This window comes from Lissotriton vulgaris, unplaced genomic scaffold, assembly GCF_964263255.1.
Source record: "Lissotriton vulgaris unplaced genomic scaffold, aLisVul1.2 SCAFFOLD_3147, whole genome shotgun sequence".
Taxonomy (NCBI): Eukaryota; Metazoa; Chordata; class Amphibia; order Caudata; family Salamandridae; genus Lissotriton; species Lissotriton vulgaris.
Genome location: NW_028255459.1, coordinates 46,883 through 70,540, shown reverse-complemented (window position 1 = coordinate 70,540; position 23,658 = coordinate 46,883). Strand labels below are relative to the sequence as shown.

The window sequence follows — 23,658 nt, the reverse complement described above, 5'->3', positions numbered from 1 at the left end:
CCTGGCAGCCGCCACCCGATCTATGGGGGGGAGAAGTGTAGCCTAACACTCCTGGACATGTGCCCGTCAGTAGGCTCCTGTGTCCGCCCGCATGCTGACCCAGCAACTGTCCTTCACGCTGGCCGACCAGCAGCGAATCCTCAACGGTAGAGAGGGGTCTGCTGAGGCCAGCACCAAGCTCCAGGCGACAGCGTGTGTGGGCGATCGGCGCCACACGGAGGGAGACACCGCCCATGCCAGCACTTCCCATGTGTGAGGAAAAGTTTGCGCCCTTCGGCAGGCGAGAGAAGTCGTCTGGAGCGCCCCTGCCTCGCTACTGTAGTGTCGCGCACTAGTTGTTGCACGTCACGCCGTGACATGACGTGTGGTCGGCCATTTTGGCGGCTGCGCGCGCATCTAGTTTCAGAGGCGCGAAAGCCGGTGCCAACGCAGGATCAGCTCAGCGCTCTTTAGGGATTATAACTATAATAAATTAGCGTGCAACAACACACAGTCTTGGAGTCTTTATTGGCGACACAGCATCATTACAATGGCGACGAGGGCGGGATGCTGAACCCCTACACCCTGGAAAAAAAAAAAAAAAAAAAAAAAAACGAATGCAACAGGCAACACACCGAGGGAGACAGCAGTATACTGGTGAACCAACGCCCGAAGCAGGACACAGGACAGCGAGGCTAGGCAGCCAAGAGACGCACGCAGCCCACGAGGGGCATACAAGCCACCACACAAGGTACCACACCCTAGGGAGCGCGGCAGAGCCCAACCCACCCCGCGGGGAAGACTACCACGCAAGGGAGAGAGGAGGAAGGACCCAGGCGGAGTCAGGAGTGAGCGCGCCAAATCCACAAGGCTAACCTAAATAAGGGAAAGCGCGCTGGCTACCATTAAAGAGGGCGAGGGGGCTGACACAGATAGTCCCCAGATACAAGCTGGAAAACAGGAGACAGACAGCACGCCAGGCAGTCCCAGAAATCAAGGGAGCACACCACCCACGGTCAAAAGTGAAAAGATGAGCGCACAAGCGGGATATGCAACAGCGCCAGTCAATTCCTGCCCAAACCAGGGGAACCGCTCATGAAGTGGGAAGATTGGAGGGAGTATATAGACAATTTTATAGAAGTTCTAGAAGACGAAAATGAAGAAAAATTCAACCCCAAGAGGAAAAAGCGCATACTACTACTCAATTTAGGCCCGGAGGGACTCAGAATTTACAAGAGCCTGGTGCCCAAACCAAGAGTAAGCACGGATGACGACGTGTATGCCCATGCCATTGATGACTTGAATGAACACTACCGGCCGGCAGTGTGTGTATCTGTAGACAGATTTAATTTCCAACAAAAGAAACAACGTCCCGGGGAGTCGGTAGAGGAGTATGTGGCGGCCCTGAAGAAAATGGCAGCCACATATAAATATGACGCATGGGAAGACGAGTTCATCAAGGATCAAATAGTGCTGCACACCACGAGCACGAACGTACAGGACAAGCTGTGGGCCAGCGGGGAAACCTCACTGAAGGAGGTGCTGGTCATCGTAAAAAGAGCAGAATTGGCACGCAGGTGTGCAGACGCTGCAAAGAAGGAAATGGCACCCAGTCCCATGGTGAACAAAGTGGACGATGAGGGACCCCGCAGCGACTACAAATACAAAAGTTCCTCCTCGAAAGGACCAAATAAATGGCAAGGCAACCCCGGACCGCCAGGGAAACAAGCTGGGTACAACAAGAGAGCTTGCTACAGATGCGGAAGCTGGTCCCACGAAGCGCACGACAGGAAGTGCCCAGCGTTCCGGGCCAAATGTATGTACTGTGGTATAATAGGCCATTATGAGAAGGTGTGCCGGAGAAAATCAGCCAAGAACATGGTGAAATATATCGACCAGGATCATGAAGACCAAGATAGGAGTACAGAAGAAGAAGTTGTCACTGTACTGCGCATATATGACCAGGTGTTGAGCGTGGACGGAAAGAGAACATCCAAGCCAATATTTGATATGACGATCTGCGGAGTACCAATAAGCATGGTGGCAGACACTGGCTCGCCATACACCATCGTCCAGAGAGCAGTGTGGGAGGAGACGTTCAAGCCACACTTAGGCCCAGAGCTGGAGAAACTGGACATCCGACCAGTCACATACAATGGGGACCGAATACCGATGGCCGGATACCGACCTTTGAAGTTCGAGTTCAGAGGCCGATCCGCATTCTGTAAGCTGTACATATCAGAGAAGGGACCATCAGTGTTGGGATGGCTGGATCAAGGTGGCCTGGGTATCAAACTAGATCCAGGTGGGAAGGGACAGATACTGCTCACAGAACCAGAGGCATAGCCAGACCTGGTCAGGTGGAAAGAAGAATACCCCAAAGTGTTCTGGTGCACAGTGGGGAAGCTGGAGAAATTCCTACACAAAATAGTACTGAAGGATGGAGCGGTACCAGTTGCCCACAAAGTAAGAAATGTACCCATAGCGGTGAAGGAAGCTGTTCAAGAAGAACTACAAGACTTAGAGAAAAAAGGAATTATCGAACCCATCACGTGTGCAGAGTGGCTCGTGCCATTAGTGGTGGTCATGAAGCCCAGCGGCAAGGTCAGGTTATGTGTTGACCTGAGGGAGCTGAACAAGAATATTGTGGTGGAGAAGTTCCCTCTGCCGAGGATTGAAGAAATGTTGGCAAAAACCAGAGGAGTCAAATGGTACTCCACCATCGACCTGACCTCGGCTTACCATCAAGTCGTCCTACACCCCAACAGCAGAAAACTAACATCGTTCATCACCCCGTTCGGGTGTTATCAGTTCTGCCGCATGCCGTTCGGACTGGCCTCAGCGGCCGCAGTATTTCAAAAACTGATGCACCAGTTGTTTAGGAATATGGAATGCATCCAGTACTTCCAGGACGACATCCTGGTAATGGGGCGAGACAAAATGGACCACGACGCAAAGCTCGACAAGGTACTGAAGACCGTGGATGCCAAAGGACTCACAGCAGAATGAGCCAAGTGCCGGCTGGGCATGGAGTGGGTAACCTATCTAGGCCATGAGATAGGGGTAAAAGGGATCACTCCGAAAACAGAAAACATAAAAGCTATTTATGAGGCACCGCCACCCAGCAACAAGGAGGAAGTCAGGTCATTTTAGGGCATGGCGGAATATTATAGCAAATTTGTGCAGCACTTCGCCTCAAATACACACCAAATGAGGATGCTGACGAGGGAAAGCACAGCATTCCAGAGGACAGAGGAGGCTCAGAGTGAATTTGATACCATCAAAAAGGATGTTGTGGGAGCGGTACCACTCCAGGGATATGACCCCCAGGGCACAGCGGTACTCACAACCGACGCTAGTAACAAGGGGATGGGTGCAGTGCTCATGCAAGATCGGGGACGAGGTAAAATGGAAACAATCAGCTTTGCATCACGCACGCTGAGCGACACTGAAAAGAAATACAGTGTTATCGAAAAAGAGATGTTGGCGGTCGTGTGGGCAATGACAAGGTTCAGGCAGTTCCTATGGGGCACACGATTCCAATTGAAAATGGATCACAAGCCCCTATTGAAGGTGTTAACATCCAGCGGACATGCCAGTGCCACGCCCAGGATCTCGAAGATGACCTTGAAATTGCTTGAATTCAGATACGACGTGGAGTACATCCCGGGAAATCGGATTAGAGTTGCAGACGTTATGTTATGTTATGTTACGATTATTTATTGTGCGCACAGATACTCCAGCCAAGGAGCGTCCTGGCGCAGAGGCAAGGTAGCACGTAACACAACACCAGGCTAAGAACAAAACTAAGGGACAGCTAAAACAGGAAGGTTTTTATAGCCCTCCGAAAGGTCAGAAGGTCCTCCAGCAAACGGATTTCAACAGGCAAGGAGTTCCATGCTGACGCAGCCATTACCTTAAACGAGCGGCCTCCCATACGGCTAAGCCTGAATCTGGGAACCACCGCAAGGGCCAGACCCTGAGAGCGAAGGCTACGGGCAGGGACATAAAAAGACAGACAGCTCGACAGGATTTCCGGGCCTGTACCTCTCAAGATTTTAAAAGCAAAGCACAAAACCTTGAAGAGGATGCGCTTCCTAACCGGAAGCCAGTGTAGGGAGCGAAGGACACCTGTCACTGAGCAGAATCTGGGCAAGCCCACAATCGCCCTTGCCGCAGCATTCTGAACCCGTTGTAAGCGGGTTAATTCGGCCTGGTTGGCCCCAGCCAGGAGAGAGCTGACGTAATCCAGGCGGGAGATGATGGTAGCCTGGATCACCAACTGCCTGGTCGGGGCGTCAAAGAACTTGAGAACAGGTCTCAAGCCTCTCAGGAGACCGAAACAACAAGCCGCGGTTCTTTTAGTATGGCCTACAAAAGAGAGGCCCGCATCCAGCCATACCCCCAGATTTTTCACTTCCGATACCGGGATCGGAGTAGGTCCCAACTCTGAGGGCCACCAGTGGTCACCCCACAGCTCCACTCCCTTCCCGACGACCATCACCTCTGTTTTAGTGGCGTTTAGCTGGAGGCAATTGCCTGTCAGCCAGCTAGCCACCGCCTTCAGTCCGGACTGAAACCTAGGGGCCTCAATCTCCGCATCCCCGCTGAGAGTAACCGCCAGCTGAGTGTCGTCGGCATATGAGACCAAGGAAAGGCCCCACTGCCTAACGACATCAGCCAGCGGTCTCACGTAAAGATTGAATAACGTGGGACTCAGCGAGGACCCTTGCGGAACCCCCATGGCCAGTGGCTGGTAGTTGGACTTGAAGGGAGGGATGGCAACGCAGAAGGAGCGGTCATCTAAAAAGGAGCGGAACCATTGCAGCACCTGACCGCCAATGCCAGTCTCCTCGAGCCGGCGTAGGAGGATGCTGTGATCTACCGTATCAAAGGCGGCGCTAAGATCTAACAAAATAAGCGCCGCCGTTTGACCAGCATCCAACTTTGCCCGGAGATGTTCCACCATCACAAGTAACGCAGTTTCCGTACTGTGCCCAGCACGGAATCCGTTTTGTGTGGGGTCGAGGGCCTTGGTCCGAGTCAGATGTTCAGACAGGGCCAGGTTGACGTGGGCCTCCGTGATCTTGGCTGGCCAGGGTAACAACGAAATGGGGCGGTAGCTTTCAGGCTTGGAAGGGTCCAGGGTGGGCTTTTTAATAATCGGGGACACCACAGCTTGTTTCCACTTAGATGGAACAGTCCCTGTTTCCAAGGAAAGGTTGACAAGGGAACATACAGCTGTACGTCCCATAAAAGCTTGGTCTCGAAAGAGAGCAGGCCTTACTGGATCGGATGGAGACCCAGATTTGACTTGCAATGCAAGTTTGTCAAAACCATCCAAGGTGAGGGGGGGGAAAACAAGCAGTGTAGTCTGATGGTGATACTCAAAGTGGCCGGAGGTTAAAGTGGATGAGGCAATGGATGCTGAGAACATTTTAAAGTTTCTATCGGACACTTTTGTGAGAGAGGGCATCCCCAAGTCCATCCTGAGTGATAATGGCCCCCAATTTACTTCCGACTACTACTTGAGCAGAGCAGCGGCCATGGAGCCGGGAGAAGAAGATCAAGCAGGAAAGGAGGAGATGGTGGCACTTACGGAGGACCAAGAGAAAGTCATCTGCAATCAGGAGTGGAGGAAAGCATACGATGAAGACCGCACCATACAAGAAGTGAAGTTGTACATAGTCTAGGGCTGGCCGGACAAAAGACAGACCAACGAGAACCTGAAACCATACCATGAGGTCAGGGAGGAGTTATCGATGGATGACCAGGGAGTGTTTGTGTACAGAGGAGAGAAAGTCATCCCCCCGGATAGCATCATTCCTAAGCTTCTGAACATACTACATGAAGGCCATTTAGGAATCGGAAAAATGAAATTAAGGACCAAGCAAAACTACTGGTGGCCAGGTATGGACCTACGGGCGGAGAGACATGTCAGACATTGTCTACAGTGCCAGGGAGCAGACAAGACGCTCAAACCCTTACGTCCAGCATTGGGAAAATTCGACCCTCCACAAAATCCGTGGGAAGAATTGTCGATAGACATCTTGGGCCCAATCCTCGACAGCCAAGGTATCCTGAAATACGTATGCGTCCTTATAGACAGATACTCAAAGTGGCCGGAGGTTAAAGTGGATGAGGCAATGGATGCTGAGAACATTTTAAAGTTTCTATCGGACACTTTTGTGAGAGAGGGCATCCCCAAGTCCATCCTGAGTGATAATGGCCCCCAATTTACTTCCGAGAAATGGAACAATTTCATGCAGAGAAATGGCATAATTACCAAACACACGTCGATCTACCATCCAGCTGGTAACGGGCTGGTGGAACGATTCAATAGAGTAGTGATGGAAGCAGTGCGAGCAGCGATCTCGAGCAACAAGGACTGGGAAAAAGAAATATGGCACATGGTGTGGGCGTACAGGATTACCCCCACCGGGACAGGGTATAGCCCCTTCCAGATACTGAGAGGCCGCGAACCATTCACTCGTGATAACCGGGTATGGAAGGAAAAAACCATAACAAGTGAGTGGTCCCCCGCAGTGGTACAAGCCAATTTGGAAAGGGCACAGACCATATACGCCAACCACTACAACAAAAGTAGAAACATAAAGAATGCAGAACTGGAAGAAGGCGAGTGGGTACAAGTGAAGTTGGCATCGCTGCAGAGGAAGGGGGACAGCAAGTACAGTAAACCAATGCAGGTTAAGGAGGTGTACGACAGAGCGGCCCTCCTGAGTGATGGAAACGTGTGGTCAAAAGATCGCATGGCCAGATGCAACAAGGTATTACGCTGGCATCAAGGTGGAGCAGAATTGGAAGACACGAAGGAACGCAGTGAAGAGCAGGAGCAACCGGACGCAGAGTCGCACAAGAGGAGAGGCGAGCAGCACGAGGAGAGAAACCCTGATGGCAGCCAAGAAGCTGCGATGGAAGTGGAAGTGAGGAGAACTGAGGGAAGCGCGGCTGCGCTGAGAGAGGGGAGGAATGGCACAGAGATCCAGGAGAGGGGGACGCCGTCCACCCCGGCAAGGGTAACAAGGAGTGGTAGAACTGTGGTGAGACCAGCAAGGTTTCGAGACTTTAACATGGACAGCGAACTGTAAGTTAAGTGTTATTTGTTTGGAAAAAAGGGGAGATATGTAGAATCGTGCACTAGTTGTTGCACGTCACGCCGTGACGTGACGTGCGGTCAGCCATTTTGACGGCTGCACGCGCATCTAGATTCAGAGGCGCGAAAGCCGGTGCCAACGCAGGATCGGCTCGGCGCTCTTTAGGGATTATAACTATAATAAATTAGCGTGCAACAACACACAGTCTTGGAGTCTTTATTGGCGACACAGCATCATTACAGCTACCCCCGGCGCATGCCTGCACCCGGATCAAATGAGCTGGCTACCTGCACCGACATGCGCTAGCTAGCGAGACTACCTGCTAGCCTGAATGTAAAGGCAAGTGGCGGAGCGCATCTGTACCCCCTCGGCGCTAGCCATAACACTTCAAAAGCGCTGCGCTCCTGCCGTCCCGGCGGTGGGACCTGTCTCGCCTCTACGGGCTGGTATCGCTCACCAGGGCCACGCAACAACGAGCACGGAGATGAGTACAGGCCGCCCCACCCTGAACGCCTGACTCTACAGCCGCAAAGACGGGCACTCACCCATACACATGTAAGGAGCGGACGGCCGTCTTTGTCAAGCCCCCACGGGCCTCTGCAGCTGCTCCAGGGATTACCCTGTAGGCGTGAGGATCCGCGGCATCAGGGTTACTCTGTGGATGCGGCTGCTGAAGGGACAACAACTGCGGCGCCTACAGCGCGAGGCCCGCACACCGGAGGAAGTAGTAGCGGTCGGCAGCGTCGAAGCTAGCGCCACCTGGCGGTCGCATGCCTACAACGCACCCACCGGGGGAGCCAAATCAGCAAGTTGAGGCAGGATATAGCGGAGGAGCCCCAGCGCCTAGAAGCGAGCCCTAGCGCCCAGAAGCCAGCAGCTCCTCTGCTCCTATGAGGAGCTCTGCCTGGAGACAGAGTTACACTGAGGCTCAAGAAGGCAGTATCACGAAAAAGGAGTGCCTCATGTCCACAATTCTGCCTCTCCAAGTACGCAGGCCAGCAAGCATTTGACTGCAACAGCCCTGGCAAACAAGGGCAATACCCCTTAGTGACGCGGTGCAGTACTGTGGCAAGTGAACCATACCCCTACACCCTGGTTTACAGGGAGTGCCCACAGCACGCCCTAGCTGCCGTCAGGTCACATCGCACAGAAATTTAGTGGGCTGCAGGGCGCCAACATGTTTCTTTTGCTAGGCTGACACAGCTGAGGTTGCCAAGGAGAGGAGAGAAGCCGGTTGAGGCAGCTTATAGTGCCCACCACTCCCGGAAGACAAAAGACTCAACACACGTCAGCTGCTCGCTGCATGTCATTGAAGAAGCGTCTAGACGCCTCCCAAGATCTGCCAGCACATGCAGTCACAGTGTGACAGAGATACAACCAGGGGCCCTGGACCACGACGGCAAAGGACGGCAGAAGCCCAGAGAGACAGCAAGCCCCAAGAGAAGCACACAAGACGGGGTACATTGCGCACCACCCCAACAGGTTGCACTTCACCAAAGACTCCCAGGAAGCCCAAATCCTCCAGCAACCTGGGGACACAACCAAGATGACCGCAGCACCACCTGGTGGCTCCCCTGGCACAATGCCCTGATGGACAGACATACTGCCGGGCCAGAGTGGATTGGCAGTTGCACCCTGCGACCATCAACCCAAACAGCACCAGAGACCGGAAGAGTAGCCAGGACACCCCACTACCCTGCCAGAATTAGCGGTCCAGCACACTAACTGCCCACCGCGACCAACGGATGCAGACCTGCGACCAACGAAGCAGCACTGTGCTCCACGGAACAGCTGCACCAGGGCACCACACAGCGTCCCGCTAACCAACCGGCAACATCAGGTCTCAGAGTGCACACCGCCATCACCAGGAAGACTGCCTGCTCGTGCTCAGTAGCTGAGACAGACTACGCCGGACTCAAGATTACCACCTGCCACCTCCGCAAAGTACAGGGAGAGACCGACAAACTCCTGCAAGGAACTCAAGCAGCAACATCAAAGACAATTTCCACCCGCAAGAGTGGACCACCAGCCAGGCAGCAATGTTTTAAGATCACTGTTCCCACCAACCGCACAAGAAAGACTGGTGCAGCTCACGCACCACCAGTGGCTGTCCACCGTCACTGGCGGAGAAGAGGTTGCATCTCTCGTTCTTACTGGTGTACAGACACCACCGCGAACTACACCCGAGGCACACCACGTGCCAAGAAGAAAGAGTTCAAGAACGAGACAGAGCACGCAAAGCCAAAGGCGCGCTGAAGGCTGCACCAGAGAAGCCTACCTGCCAACTGGCCGCAACAAAGAAGCACTGCCGGTGGAAGATTCCCTACATTTCCACCGCGAAGGAGACCACACAGTGTCCTCCCTCGCACTGCCTCAAGAGGGAGTCGGCAGGGACCCAAGACGGCAAGAGAGGAGTACACGTGACCGGACGTCACAGCGCACAGCAACAAAGGAGCCTGTCACGCAGAGTGAACAGTCCAGACGAGCGCACCGGAAGACAGGAAGAAGCAGCCGCCAAGACTGCGCAAGCACGAAGCTCCTCGAGCGAAGAGAAGAGGGACCCCGTGAAATCCCTGAGGAGGGGATGGTGCCACTGGAAGTCCCCCAGATGTACACGCAAGTACTACCAACAGGACAGGCCTGCAATAGGTCCGCAACAGAAAAGGAAGACCATCACAAGAGTGACGCGACCAGTGAAATGTCCATGTGGAGCAAACATGAGACAGGTGGCAGGACGCCACATCCAAGGAAAAACCTGGTCAGAAGAAGAAGAAGAGCGTGGCACTATGCCATTCAGCAAAGGAGGAAAGAACAGTGGCACAACGCCACAGGGCAGACCACCACCACCACAGGGGTGTAAGATGGAACAGAGAAGAGCGACAGGACCAAGGACTCGCACCAGCACTGAGGAAGGTGTTCATCCACACAAGCCAGCCACCAGGGTGCAGAGACGTCACTGGAGACAGCTCCGCAGGAGGACCTACTGTAAGCTGCTAGCAGCACAGTATGCGTCCCAGCTCCATGCTTCACAGTACGACCGTCCTCTCACCTGTCACCGGCTGCTTGGTATCGATAGCATCACACCTCGCAGTGCACCTGCCTTCAGACAATGGAGCAGTGCCACGAAGTCCCTCAAGTCCTTCTCACTCCCTCAAGTAACTCCGACAGAAGATCGCCGCCTGTCTGCCCACTGAAGAAAACTACCATCTTGTTATCACCATTCAGGTGCATCACCACCAAGGAGCATCATACCACCCGAGAAAAATCTACGCACCCAGAACAATCGGAGCTCAGAGAGGCGAATCGCCCAGGAACAGTCTATACACCCCAGTTCATCCAAAGCCTGCCAAAGTCGAGCACACCCGGCTATTGGGAGATCCGCCCTTGGGGACTACACAAGACTTGCCCGTGGCCCTGTCGAGAGTTCCACAGCAACCCTAAGCGTGGCCTGCGGAACATCCCGCACAGCCCATGCAGTCACGTGGCAGTCCAGGGGACAAGGGCCTCGACTGAGTCCCGTGCAAACGGGGTCCGAGTGGGAGAGATGTGTCGGCCGCCGCTCCACGTCAGGCGCAGGAAGCACAAAGGTTACGGCTGAAGACTGGTCACCCACACGATCGACAGAGGAAAGTGCAGCACCTGAATCCAGATGACAAGAACGTCCAGACCATGACACCACCCTCGGAGGGTACATGAGCGACTTGGCTGTGAGTTCGTTGACAGTTCCTCAGCAACGCCTTTGCGCGGCTCCTGCAAAGCCCTGCACGGTCCACACAGTCCCATCTCAGCCAGCAGGGCAAGCCCTCCAAGAGGCTCCAGTGGCAGTGGAGTCCAGGCGAGAGAGGCAAGTCACTCAGACGTCAGGAGCAGGAGAGTCACAGAGCGCGACATCCCGCAGGAAGGCCTCACTCACCGAGATCGTCTCCAACACCGAAGTGGACTTCACCACAACTCCAGATGCGTCTACAAAAAAAATTGTACATATGAACTTCACCACTGCGAGACCAGGCCGGTCTACAAAGCATCGCCTAGGCGAAGAAGGCATCCCGACCATTCTGTCAAGGACTCTAAACCTGCCCAGCAGACGGCCTGAAGAGACTCATTTGGTGGTGGTTTGCGCTTAGTTGTTTTATTACAGGTTGGACTTTTGCTTGTTTGTTTTCCTTAAATTTTGGGAGGGATGTAGTATCCGGCTGGATACAGTCTAGTGTTCCTGTGCTGATGTAACCCACACTAGACACCCACCCACCACAGGCGTCACCAGTCAGGTGACCCTGTTAATAAAAGGGGCTGGAGTGCACGTGCTCCGGGCAGTTACTATACCACCGTACCAAGTGTCTGCGTGTGTTCATTCTGGCCATGCGGGCCTGAAGCCCGACCCTACAGAGGGCAGTGGCGAGGGACACCTTGAGAGGGGGTTTCTGAATCATACAGCACAGCAGTGCAGCCGGCGGCGGACAGTGGTGAACGAACAGTGCTGAACGCAGCGCCCTGTGGCCCCCTACCTGTCTCAGCGAAGCTGATGATCTCGGAGGTCTGCTGCTGCTGGTCCGGCATGGAAGTAGCGTGCCCGTCCACGTTGGAGATCTCCACCTGGCCGTCCTCGCGCACCTTGGCCGTGTGCAGCTTGCGCAGCGCTGTGACCATGGCCGCCTTGGGCACAGCGTGTGTGATGTTGGGCCACTCGCGCATCTGCAGCCGCTTCACCGCCTCCAGGAAGTCCCGGTCCAGTTGGCCCGCTCCTCGGGGGGGGGGGCCTGAACCCGCACAACAAGCAGGTATCATGCTGCGGGGAGGGCAGGGGGAAGCCCTGGGGGTCCGGTGAGGGGGAGCCGGCGGCACACAGCAGGCAGACCAGCAGGCAGGCGAGGGATCCTCACTTTTGGCAGCAGCCTCAGCGCAGGAGCAGAGGGCGAGCAGGCGGCACATCTTAATTTAATTTACCCACATCATGTGCCCTGAAACACAACCTGCTTTCTGAAGCAGCCAAGGGGTATCATGCAGTACACCATAACAACATTGGATAGGTGGGAGAGCCTTGGAAGCCCTCTTTGATTTACATCTACAAATGTCAGAGACGGTGAAGGAGAGTGGATGTGGAACATCTAGGTTCCCAATCCAAGTCATTTGATAGTGAGGCTTGGCGCTATTTGCATAACAAACATGCTCACCTTTCATTCCCTTTTATTCTCTTTGCAGGTGAATATGCTGGGGCTGGTTCTTCAAGCGTCATGTCAGTCTTTGCTGAAGAAGGCGTGGTGAAGAAGGAACTTCTGAAGGACATGGCAGAGGGCTGCAAGTATAAAGTTCACAACCAGTATGACACAGAGCATTCACCACTGCCCCGCTCAGAAATTGTACGAATGGCCGAAGGATTTGTTGGGCTGAAGATGACCTACTCCCTTACCAGCTTCAACTGTGAACACTTTGTTACATACCTGAGATATGGGGTCAAGAAGAGCAAACAGGTTAGTTCCACTCTCATCTGGTTCCAGTTACAGAAGTGGCATGGTCTACATACCTCTGACTAATCTATAACCCCCTAGCCCCCGAATATTACAAGGTTTTAGGGAATAACATGCAGATTTTTATGCTTACCTTATCAAATTCTGCATTTACAGTAAATAAACTCCTTAAAAGTACTTACTGCACATATTTAGGCTATCTTGTTTTAGGTTTAAACCTATAGTAAATGATAAACCCCAGCGAAAGGAAAACATCCCTTATCAGTGTAAATATATATGCACTGATAAACACCTGCACAACCATAAACTAAAATGTCATTCGAAGGAAAGAAAGTAAGTGAAAATACGTTATTTTAATTTCTTCTTGAAGTGGCCAACACAATGTAACTTTGTTATACAATGTAGCAGAAAGAATGACTAGTTTAAGATTATTCTGCTTTGAGTTTTGTTGTTTATGGGTGCCATTAAAATCCTGTGTCTTCCTCATTTTGCTTCTTTCAGTGTTGCATGCTTGGATTAAAGATGCAGGTTTTAGGTCTGATCTAATTAGCTTATACATTTCAAGAATCTGGCAATATTAAAATCATATTTGATCTTTTGGCAGTATTTAATATTCTCACTGATTGGTAAAATGGCTGGCTCATAAGAATCTCGGCCAATATGCAGTATCACCTTTACCCCAGACACAGAATGGGTAAAAACCTTTAATAACCTCCATTTTCTAACAGGTTAATACTGATACCAGGAGAACTGCAAAATAACCCGGACTTTAAACATTCAATGCAAGGTGTAGTGGTAGGTACCTTTTGAAAAGAGTGCTGTCACCATGCATATGGGATAGTGGTGAACACATGACATAAGCCTTTCCACATTCCAACACAGTTCATAGCTGCAAGGTGCCCCGTTGCCATGTGTGATACTGTCAGCTAATCCTGGAGGCGTTTATGAATGTCCACACAACAGCAGCACCACCTTGATGCAGTGCAGAAAAGTAGTGGCAAGGATGCTTGAAGCATCAGGTTTCAGAAGCCTTAGAATTAAGGGCTACAAATTATTCTGGGGAAATCCAACATTTTAAAGTTTCACAAGGTACTATGCTGTTGGTAAGGTTGACCCTACAATGACAACATTCAGTAAGGTAAGTGATTGACCCCCAACTGTGTCCACCAACATGTTTATTAACACATTTGAATATAGCACTCTTACTTTTAAATTAGTTATTAGTCCTGTAAACCAGACAGCACAGACAGAGTGAGGGTGAGAGGTAATGAAATGTAAGAGTGCAATACATAGACTTTCTATGCTTAAAACAGTCTATCATAAGTCAATTGTACACACTGCCAATAGGAAGACACCACATCACCTGGATTAATTCTCCTTCAAATAAAATATGTGCTTTATAACAATCACTCAACATTTTTTGTTTAGAGAAAAACATAGTTGTTCTCTACTTTGAGGGTTAGGCAGTTGAATAAACACTGATAAACACTGATTTCAAAAGGTTTTGAACACACTGCGAAAACACCACTTAAATCTACAGAACATAAACACTCAAAACAGGAAAGCCTACACATATTTCAGTTAACTGCTCTGCATGTAATGAGGTCCTAAACCTCACTTGGAACGATATAAATCAAACCTACAATAATCTTTTAAACCATTTTAGAGCCTGCACAATGTCAGATCACAGTAATCAAAACAATCAATATAATGATGTGCAACAACCAAAATGTTCTTAAAATTAACAAAGGTTTTATTTAATCATAATTAAACCAACAGTAGATATCTTACTGCAATGGAGAAAGGAAACAGGAAAAGGAGGATGCTCCAGGGGAATGTGCGGAGTTAGAGAGTGCTCTAGTGTGAAGGGGGTGGAAAAGAAATTCCAGAGACCCTTGCGGATCACGGACGCCGTTAGTTTGTTTCTGAAGCACCAGCATTGATTGCCCATTATGAAATAATAAATTTACAATACCCTTAACTGACGGATGAGGACGCTAACCGCCAAGACTATATCAGAGGATTTACCCCCACGCTCCGCAATACCTTGCTGGTGGGTAACACAGATACCACACCTTTTCCCAGGTTGCCCTACCCAGTCCTGAGGAAGACCCGCAGGCCGAGGCCCCAAATAATGCTCTGAGCCCCAAGACGGGTCGAAACGTCAACACCCATATCTACTTAGCCTGATCACAAGCCCCCAACACTAACGTGCCACATGATGATAGATCTATGTATCCCAAAAGTACGGATCACTGAAATATTATCGACGGACACATTATCGACTTACCAAAATATCGTTGACAAATTATCGACGACAAAAATATCGACTTACTATACTTATTACACAAACTACAAAAATATCGAGTTAAAAATATCGAGTACTAACAATATCGAATACATAAATATCGCTTAAAAAAATATCGACTACAATTATATCGTTGGACATGAAATTAGCCCTAACACTACAAAAATATCGACTACAAAAATATAGACTACCACAATATCGTTAAAAAAAAAATATCGAGTTCAGGTTTGCACACTTTTCTTTCTAAAATACCATCTTTATCATCAATAAAAGTCATATCTCACTAAAAAAACTTTTCACATATAATACACGTTTCTTACATAAAATTACTATTAATCCACATTTGCTATACATTCTATTACATGCATTTTATCATTTTCTATTATTCTTTGCATTTAACTAACATTTTCATTACTTATTTTCACATATAAATATATTTCATTTAAATACGAACCTGCTTTAATGCGGGAATAACCACATAACACCATTCTCACATCAACAAACACTCCAATTAACTTAAAAAAATTCAAACTAGCCTATACTATGCTTCCTTACATCCTACAACCAATCAAATCAAAGCACACATAACACATATACTATAAAAGGGCTACATGCATTCTACCATTTGTTGCTGCTACCTCTCTGGAAAGTAGATGCCAACACTTTGAAGATTTTGTTGCAGAATAAACATCTTTAAAGATCCAGCTTACTAGCTAATTAATCAAGTAAGTAACACAGCATTTTTGTAGAAAACTAAATTAGAAGTGCACTAGTTTCCTTACATCTCCTAAGTCTTACACTTATTTTATTTTCATGTCTTCCTACTTTTCTGATAGAAACTACTCCAACACAATTCCTATTACATGGTCATATTTCTTCATGTGCAAAATCAGATAGTAAGTATATAATAATTCTCTGTTACACACCAACTGCTTTTTTTAAACACTAATTTACAAGAATATTTATTTTTCATTAACATTATATTTACAGATATACTGAAATTGTGCTATTTCTACAGGAAAAACGATAAAACTACCCTAATTACACATGTAAGTATAGATGTGTTTGTTATAAAACGGCAAATTTCATTAATGCACATTTTTAAACAGCATATCTTGCTTTTTACATCTTCCCTATAGATCATTTGAAAGATCCAAGATCAACTATAGCAAAACACAAGAATACCCTTCAGAAAAATGTAAGTATAATTGTTATTTGCTAAATGTGGGCACACAAAACGCTAACTATATTCTTAACACCATGTTATTTATTTTGAATTGCCTCTACAGATATTCAGAAAACATTATACATCTATTCTACATATCATATGAAAACATCCTACACAAAATATACCAATATAGAAGAATAGCCTTGTAAAAAATGTAAGTATATTTATCATTTCTCAAAAACTGCAGAAAATAACACAGACCATGTTCTTAACAACATCTTATCTATTTTATATTTCCTCTACAGATATTCTGAATACATCATACAGCTATTCTACCTACAACAAAGAAAACGACATATTTAGAAGTTAGTATACGTTTAAATCTGTTACTTTTCCAAACGGTTCAGTATTAAAATTATAATATTTTGCTTTTATTTCTTCTATCTACTCTACAGATCATACCTGTACAAAATTGATGAACTCCAGCAATTACTACTATTCTACTATTTAAACAAGTAAGTATATGTAATGTTTACATCAAATGCACTAGTAGACAAAAATGACAACTGCTTTTGAGTAGGAAATACATTTGTTATATATAAACATTAACGTTGTTTTTCTATATTTTCATACCAACAGCAAATAAAGACATACATACAAGAACATCATTCAAAAGACATTTCTGCTTCTGTGACTACTACTTTGATTAACTGTAAGTATAAATGCATCACTAATGATGTTAGCACCACATAAGTACAAAAATGTGTACTGATTTTGTTTCTTTCTACTCTTTCCTAGAACAAGTAAATCAAAATGACTGAAGGTGCAGAATTTGTCATGTCTCAGAAAAATAAATTGCTATTATGCTACATGGGTTATGTGTATAATCAGGAGAGACAAAGTGGTCGAAAGGTTTTTTGGAAGTGTACAAAATATTACTCCAACAAATGTTATGGGAGGGCCACTACCGAGGAAACTAATGTGCTATTTACTAGAGAACATAATCATCCCCCAAATGTCACCGAAATTGAAATTAGAGATGCCTTAGAAAGTATTAAAAGTGCTAGCACACAAAGTGACAAACCCACCACCCAAATACTTAAAGAAGAACTGGTAAAAATCCCTGCCCATGCTTCAGGGCAACTACCCTCTATTGACTCCCTGAAACGCACAATTGCACGCACCAAACGACTCACTAGCACAACCCAACCCAACCCAACTTGTTTTGAAGAAATTATTATTTCACCCGAAATGGCCATCACACACAATAAAGATAAATTTATTCTTTTTGATAATGAAAGCAGTACAAACAGAATAATTATGTTTGCAACTGCAAGTAATTTACGAAAAATCCAACAGTGTCCCCAATGGATGATGGATGGAACATTTAAACCCTGCCCAAAACCTTTTTACCAACTGTATTCCATCCACGGTTTATACCATCATTCTAACATTCCTTTCATTTACTGTTTGCTACCCAACAAACAGCAAACAACCTACACCGAAATTTTAAATGTTCTCAAAACGGAAATCAATAATTATTTTCCCGAAAAAATAATTATTGATTTCGAATTAGCTATGATAAATAGCATTTTGAGAACATTTCCCCACACAGCAATCCATAGTTGCTATTATCATTTTAATCAGAGTATATGGAGGCATCTCCAAAAATCTACTTTAAGTGTACTATACTCTACAGATAGCACCTTTGCCTATCAAGTTAAAAAGTTAATAGCCCTGGCCTACGTCCCTGTTACAGATGTTGCTGAACATTACAATTTATTAATTGACAGCGCATATTATAAGAGGAATGAGGATAAGCTAACACCATTGCTAGACTATTTTGAAGACACTTGGGTGGGAAGGTTGCACAGATCAGGACATCGACGCCAGCCCAAATTCCAAATCCCTTGGTGGAATGTCTATCTCAGTACTTTAAACCAAGAGGCGAAAACCAACAACAGTGTTGAAGGGTGGCATAATGCTTTCCAAGCAACTACAAACAGAGGCAAACCCACATTCCACAACCTTCTTGAAGCTTTGAAAAAAGAACAAAGCTATCAGGAACTAAGAATGGAACAATCAGTGTCACAAATAGGGCCCAAACTCACTAAACAAACCCAACAAATGTTCCGACTACTTCAAAGTCAAGTCACATTATACCCTACAACTAGAGGTTTAGAATACCTGGCAATAATAGCAAAAAGTCTTCTATAAAAATGTCAAGTAAATATACGAATGTCTTCTTACAATACTAATAAAATTAACATGTCATAAACATATATAATGAATTATAAAGAAAACATATTTGTTTGACAAACTTTTAAAAGTTATGTAAAAAAAATCGTAACAAATATGCAATGTTTATAATTTTTTATAACATACACATAACATTAGAAATCGACATTTCCCACCCAATCAAAATTGTAAAATAAATACTTACAATTTTTGGACTTGAGAGACGCAATCAAGTAAAAATCAATCCATACAATCCAATCCAATATCTTACTATTCCAATATGGGAAACCCTCAAAAACCCGAAAATAAATTGTAAAACGTAAAAAAACGCTCCAGGAAATCCCGAAAACAATAGTGTGTACACGTTAGGATTTAAAGTTATATACACACTATTTAAAAAAAACGGTCACGCATATCAATGTATCAATCCGATTGGAAACCCTCCAAAAAACCCGAAAAAGGTTTAAAAAGTGAAAAAACCGCTCCTGGCAAACACGAAAAATAGGAGATAAAAGTCAAAATATAAGCTTAATAACTTAAACATTTGTTTCTCCGTTAAAAAACACGCTTCCTTCCATGTAGTTTTCATGCGAGGAACCGAAACCTGTTAAATAACATACATAACGAAAGCCACCCACAAATACCCCCTTCACATTTGTAAATATACTAACAATTAACATTAGCCATGTAAGAAGACATTTCCGAACACTTAAAATTAGACTTGAAGGAAAAAAAGCACGACACATCTATAACGGAGACTTTTCACCCAAACGCTACTTAAACTAATAATACATACACCAAAAAACACTACAGAGTTTGATTACACCCTCAAACATGACCACTTACTTATAATTTGTAGTTAAAAATAACCTTACCTCTCTCCACGCGAAGCAACTCCCAACCGCGAGCTTCTCCAGTCCTGAATGGAGCGCAATAACCTTACGCGGTAAAAAAGTAGTCCCCTTAACCCATTTGTGTAAAAGGATAATAGAATAAACAATGTGAAATGTAAAATATATAATACATACACATGTATAATGTAACAAATTAATACACTATACTCATGACAATTTTCCTTTATTAACAAAAAATAATATATTTAATTTAAATTAATATATAATATGTATTATATATTAATAATATTAAATAATTATGTAAAACTTTGAATAAAAGATGTAAATATTTAGTTCTGTATATTTATATGATTAATTTAGTGTATAATTTTAATAAAACATTATAAATGTTTATGGGAATAATTAATAATGATAAATAATATAACTTATTTATTGTTATTAATATAACAAGTAGAACCATTTAGTATATAAAGAATGGCCTGAAAAAAGTCTATATTTTATCTGTGAATGTATATATTTTTGTTAATAATAAATGAATGTTTATGTTTATTAATTAATAATAATAATAATAATTAATAAAATAATTATTATTTTTATTAATTAGTAAAAAAAGTTATATAATTATTTCTAAGTATAACTAAATTATATAATTGCTTTACAAATATTTGATAAATACCAGATATTATAATTAAACATATTGTTTCCCTATACAATTATAAACTTTACAACCAAAGCGATTTATATGTTTTATGTTAAAACAACATTGTGTGAAATATACACCAAGAAAATTTATTTTTGTATTTCAATTTATCCTAACAAATGTAATAATAGTCATGTTACTTATTAAAAAGAAATATGTATTATATATTTTATTATATTAATATTTAATATTAACATTATTAAATATTAATGTAAGAAATATATAAAAAATCATTGTTTAATGTATTTCTATATAAATACTTTAAATTGTAAATGACTGATGGGAATATGTAAAATTTACTGAAAGAATCTAGTAATCCAAAATATTTTTTACATTGACCACATGTATATAAATGTAAAGATGTTATTGTGTGAATAATAAAAGTCCAAAAAAATGTGATGTTATATTTGTTTTTGATTTTATTGTAGTACACAATAAAAAAAATAAAAATTGTTTAATAAACTATTTTGAAAACATCTATGTTGCATTAATTTTTATTATTAAAATACAGTAATGAACAAATGTATACAAATGTGCTGCACACTGACCAATTTTATATGTATTGTTACTACTCCAGTCAATCTAAAATCATAGAAGCTGCAGGACACTAGCAAAAATTATTTTACTATTCCTACTACACTCAAGCTAATACCATAAAATGTGGTGGAGACTAACCAATGTATTTTTATTAATCCAACTCCAGTGTTGGTAATATTACTGATGGTGCTGGACACCAACCAATTAATAATTAGAATTCCACCTCCACTGTAGCTACTGTCTGGAAACATGCTAATACATAAATTGTTTTTATCTAAATAAAGGGTACTAATGTAAAGTTATAATAATAGCTATTTTTGTGTAATAAATTTAATGTATCACTGTTAAGTTAAACTATACATCAGCACTCTAAAATACCCAAAACTGTCCCAAAACACTAAAAAGACCCCTTGACCCTAAAGGCCAAAACTGACCCAGAACCCTACAAATACCCCTTTATCAACAAACTGAAAACTGACCCTGAACCCTACAAATACCCCTTACCCACAAACTAAAAACTGACCCAGAACCCTACAAATACTCCTTTACCCACAAACTGAAAACTGACCCTGAACCCTACAAATACCCCTTTACCCACAAACTGAAAACTGACCCTGAACCCTACAAATACCCCTACACCCACAAACTGAAAACTGACCCTGAACCCTACAAATACTCCTTTCCCAACAAACTGAAAACTGACCCTGAACCCTACAAATACCCCTTTACCCACAAACTGAAAACTGACCCTGAACCCTACAAATACCCCTACACCCACAAACTGAAAACTGACCCTGAACCCTACAAATACTCCTTTCCCAACAAACTGAAAACTGACCCTGAACCCTACAAATACCCCTTTACCCACAAACTGAAAACTGACCCTGAACCCTACAAATACCCCTACACCCACAAACTGAAAACTGACCCTGAACCCTACAAATACTCCTTTCCCAACAAACTGAAAACTGACCCTGAACCCTACAAATACCCCTACACCCACAAACTGAAAACTGACCCTGAACCCTACAAATACTCCTTTCCCAACAAACTGAAAACTGACCCTGAACCCTACAAATACCCCTTTACCCACAAACTGAAAACTGACCCTGAACCCTACAAATACCCCTACACCCACAAACTGAAAACTGACCCTGAACCCTACAAATACTCCTTTCCCAACAAACTGAAAACTGACCCTGAACCCTACAAATACCCCTACACCCACAAACTGAAAACTGACCCTGAACCCTACAAATACTCCTTTCCCAACAAACTGAAAACTGACCCTGAACCCTAGAAATACCCCTTTACCCACAAACTGAAAACTGACCCTGAACCCTACAAATACTCCTTTTCCCACAAACTGAAAACTGACCCTGAACCCTACAAATACCCCTTTACCCACAAACTGAAAACTGACCCTGAACCCTACAAATACCCCTACACCCACAACCTGAAAACTAACCCTGAACCTCCAAAAAACTCCTTTACCCACAAACAGAAAACTGACCCTGACCCCTACAAATACCCCTTTACCCACAAACTGAAAAGTGACCCAGAACTCTACAAATAGCCCTTTACACAAGAACTGAAAACTGACCCTCAACCTCAAAAATACCCTTTTACCCACAAACGTAAAAATTTCCCAAATCCCACTAAAGACACCTTTACTCACGACTAGAAAAATGACCCTGAACCCTAAAAAATTAACCTATAACAAAAACTATGAAACTAAGCCAGAACACTATAAATAATAATGAACACTACATTAAACATAAATATATAAAAAACAATTATTTTTAAAAAAACTATTATAAAATATATTATCACATTAGCTATAATAATTTAGATTAATTAATATTGTTTAATTCCAATTAATTAATTAACATCAACATAAATTAACACATTACATTTAAATGTATACAATTAATGTAATTAAGTCATTATTATAAATTAATTACCAATTAATTTATTTAAATGAAATGATATGCAATATTTTAATTACATCATTAACTAATTATAATTAATGTGTTAGCAATTAATAAATGTAAATAATATACTAATTCTTAATACAATAAATCACTAATTATTATAAATTAATAACAAATGTATCAATTAAAATCATATACAAATTAATTTTAAAAATAATAATTATTAATAATCAATTAATCAATTAATCAATTAAATTATATGCTAATTAATCAATTAAACAATTAACTAATTAATATTAATTAATTACCAATTAAAATCTAATTAAAACAATTACCAAACATATATTAACTAATTAATTATTATTAAATTACTTCCCACCCTATTCCCCTATAAACCCACAACCCGCTCCTAAACATTAGGTACTATTTATTTATATATTATATATATATTATTTTATAAAATCAATGTTTTCTAACATTTTCTCGATATTTTTTACTTTCACTATATTTCGATATTTTGTCTAGTCGATATTTTTGAGTCGATATTTTTGTATTCGATATTTTTTGTTCATTTTTGCAGTCGATATTTTTTTCAACGATATTCCTACAGTCGATATTTTGTTAATGTCGATATTTTTCCGTCGATATTTTGTCCATTCGATATTATGTAGTCGATATTATGTCCAGTTACCCAAAAGTACATGTACATGGATTCCTATTGATCAAGTGTGGCTAGGCTATATAAGATTGATAATTGAGTATCAATCCAACCTATGAATCATAGTAATTTTCCTTCTAAAAACACTCCCAGGAATTCCTTTTCCACCCCCTTCACACTAGAGCACTCTTTCCCTCTGCACGTTCCCCTGGGGCAACTTCCTTTTCCTGCTTCCTTTCTCCATTGCAGTAAGATATCTACTGTTGGTTTAATTATGATTGAATAAAACCTTTGTTAATTTTGAGAAAAGTTTGGTTGTTGCACATCATTATATTGATTGTTTTTATTACTGTGAGCTGACATTGTGCATGCTCTAAAATTGTTTAAATGATTATTATAGGTTTGATTTATATAGTTCCAAGTGAGGTTTTTGACCATTGTTTTTCGACCAACTTGAACCCAAGTCGAAGACTAATATTGGGTCACCCCATTTTTCATAATGGCTGCATGTAATGAGGGCCTAAGATTTTACGTAAGACAAAATAGTCTCCGTCTCACTATTGCCCTTCCACAGATCCATGCATACATCCATAGATGGGACTGCGTCTATATACCAGGAACTTGAAATGTGTCAGCGTTTACCAGGCACAGAGGTTGCTTGATGCATCTAGTTCTACAGCTAACTTCCAATCAGTTGCTTCT

At 43.9% G+C, this 23,658-nt stretch overlaps 1 protein-coding gene across 1 annotated transcript in view; it reads left to right on the top strand.

Moving 5' to 3' along the window:
- LOC147659115 (phospholipase A and acyltransferase 3-like) overlaps positions 1-23,658 on the top strand; it is a 186,919-nt gene that overhangs the window by 125,261 nt on the left and 38,000 nt on the right. Inside the window, exon 3 of the mRNA XM_086951963.1 lies at positions 12,294-12,562. Within this exon, the coding sequence (XP_086808089.1) occupies positions 12,294-12,562 (269 nt within the window). The remainder of the gene's footprint in view (positions 1-12,293; positions 12,563-23,658) is intronic.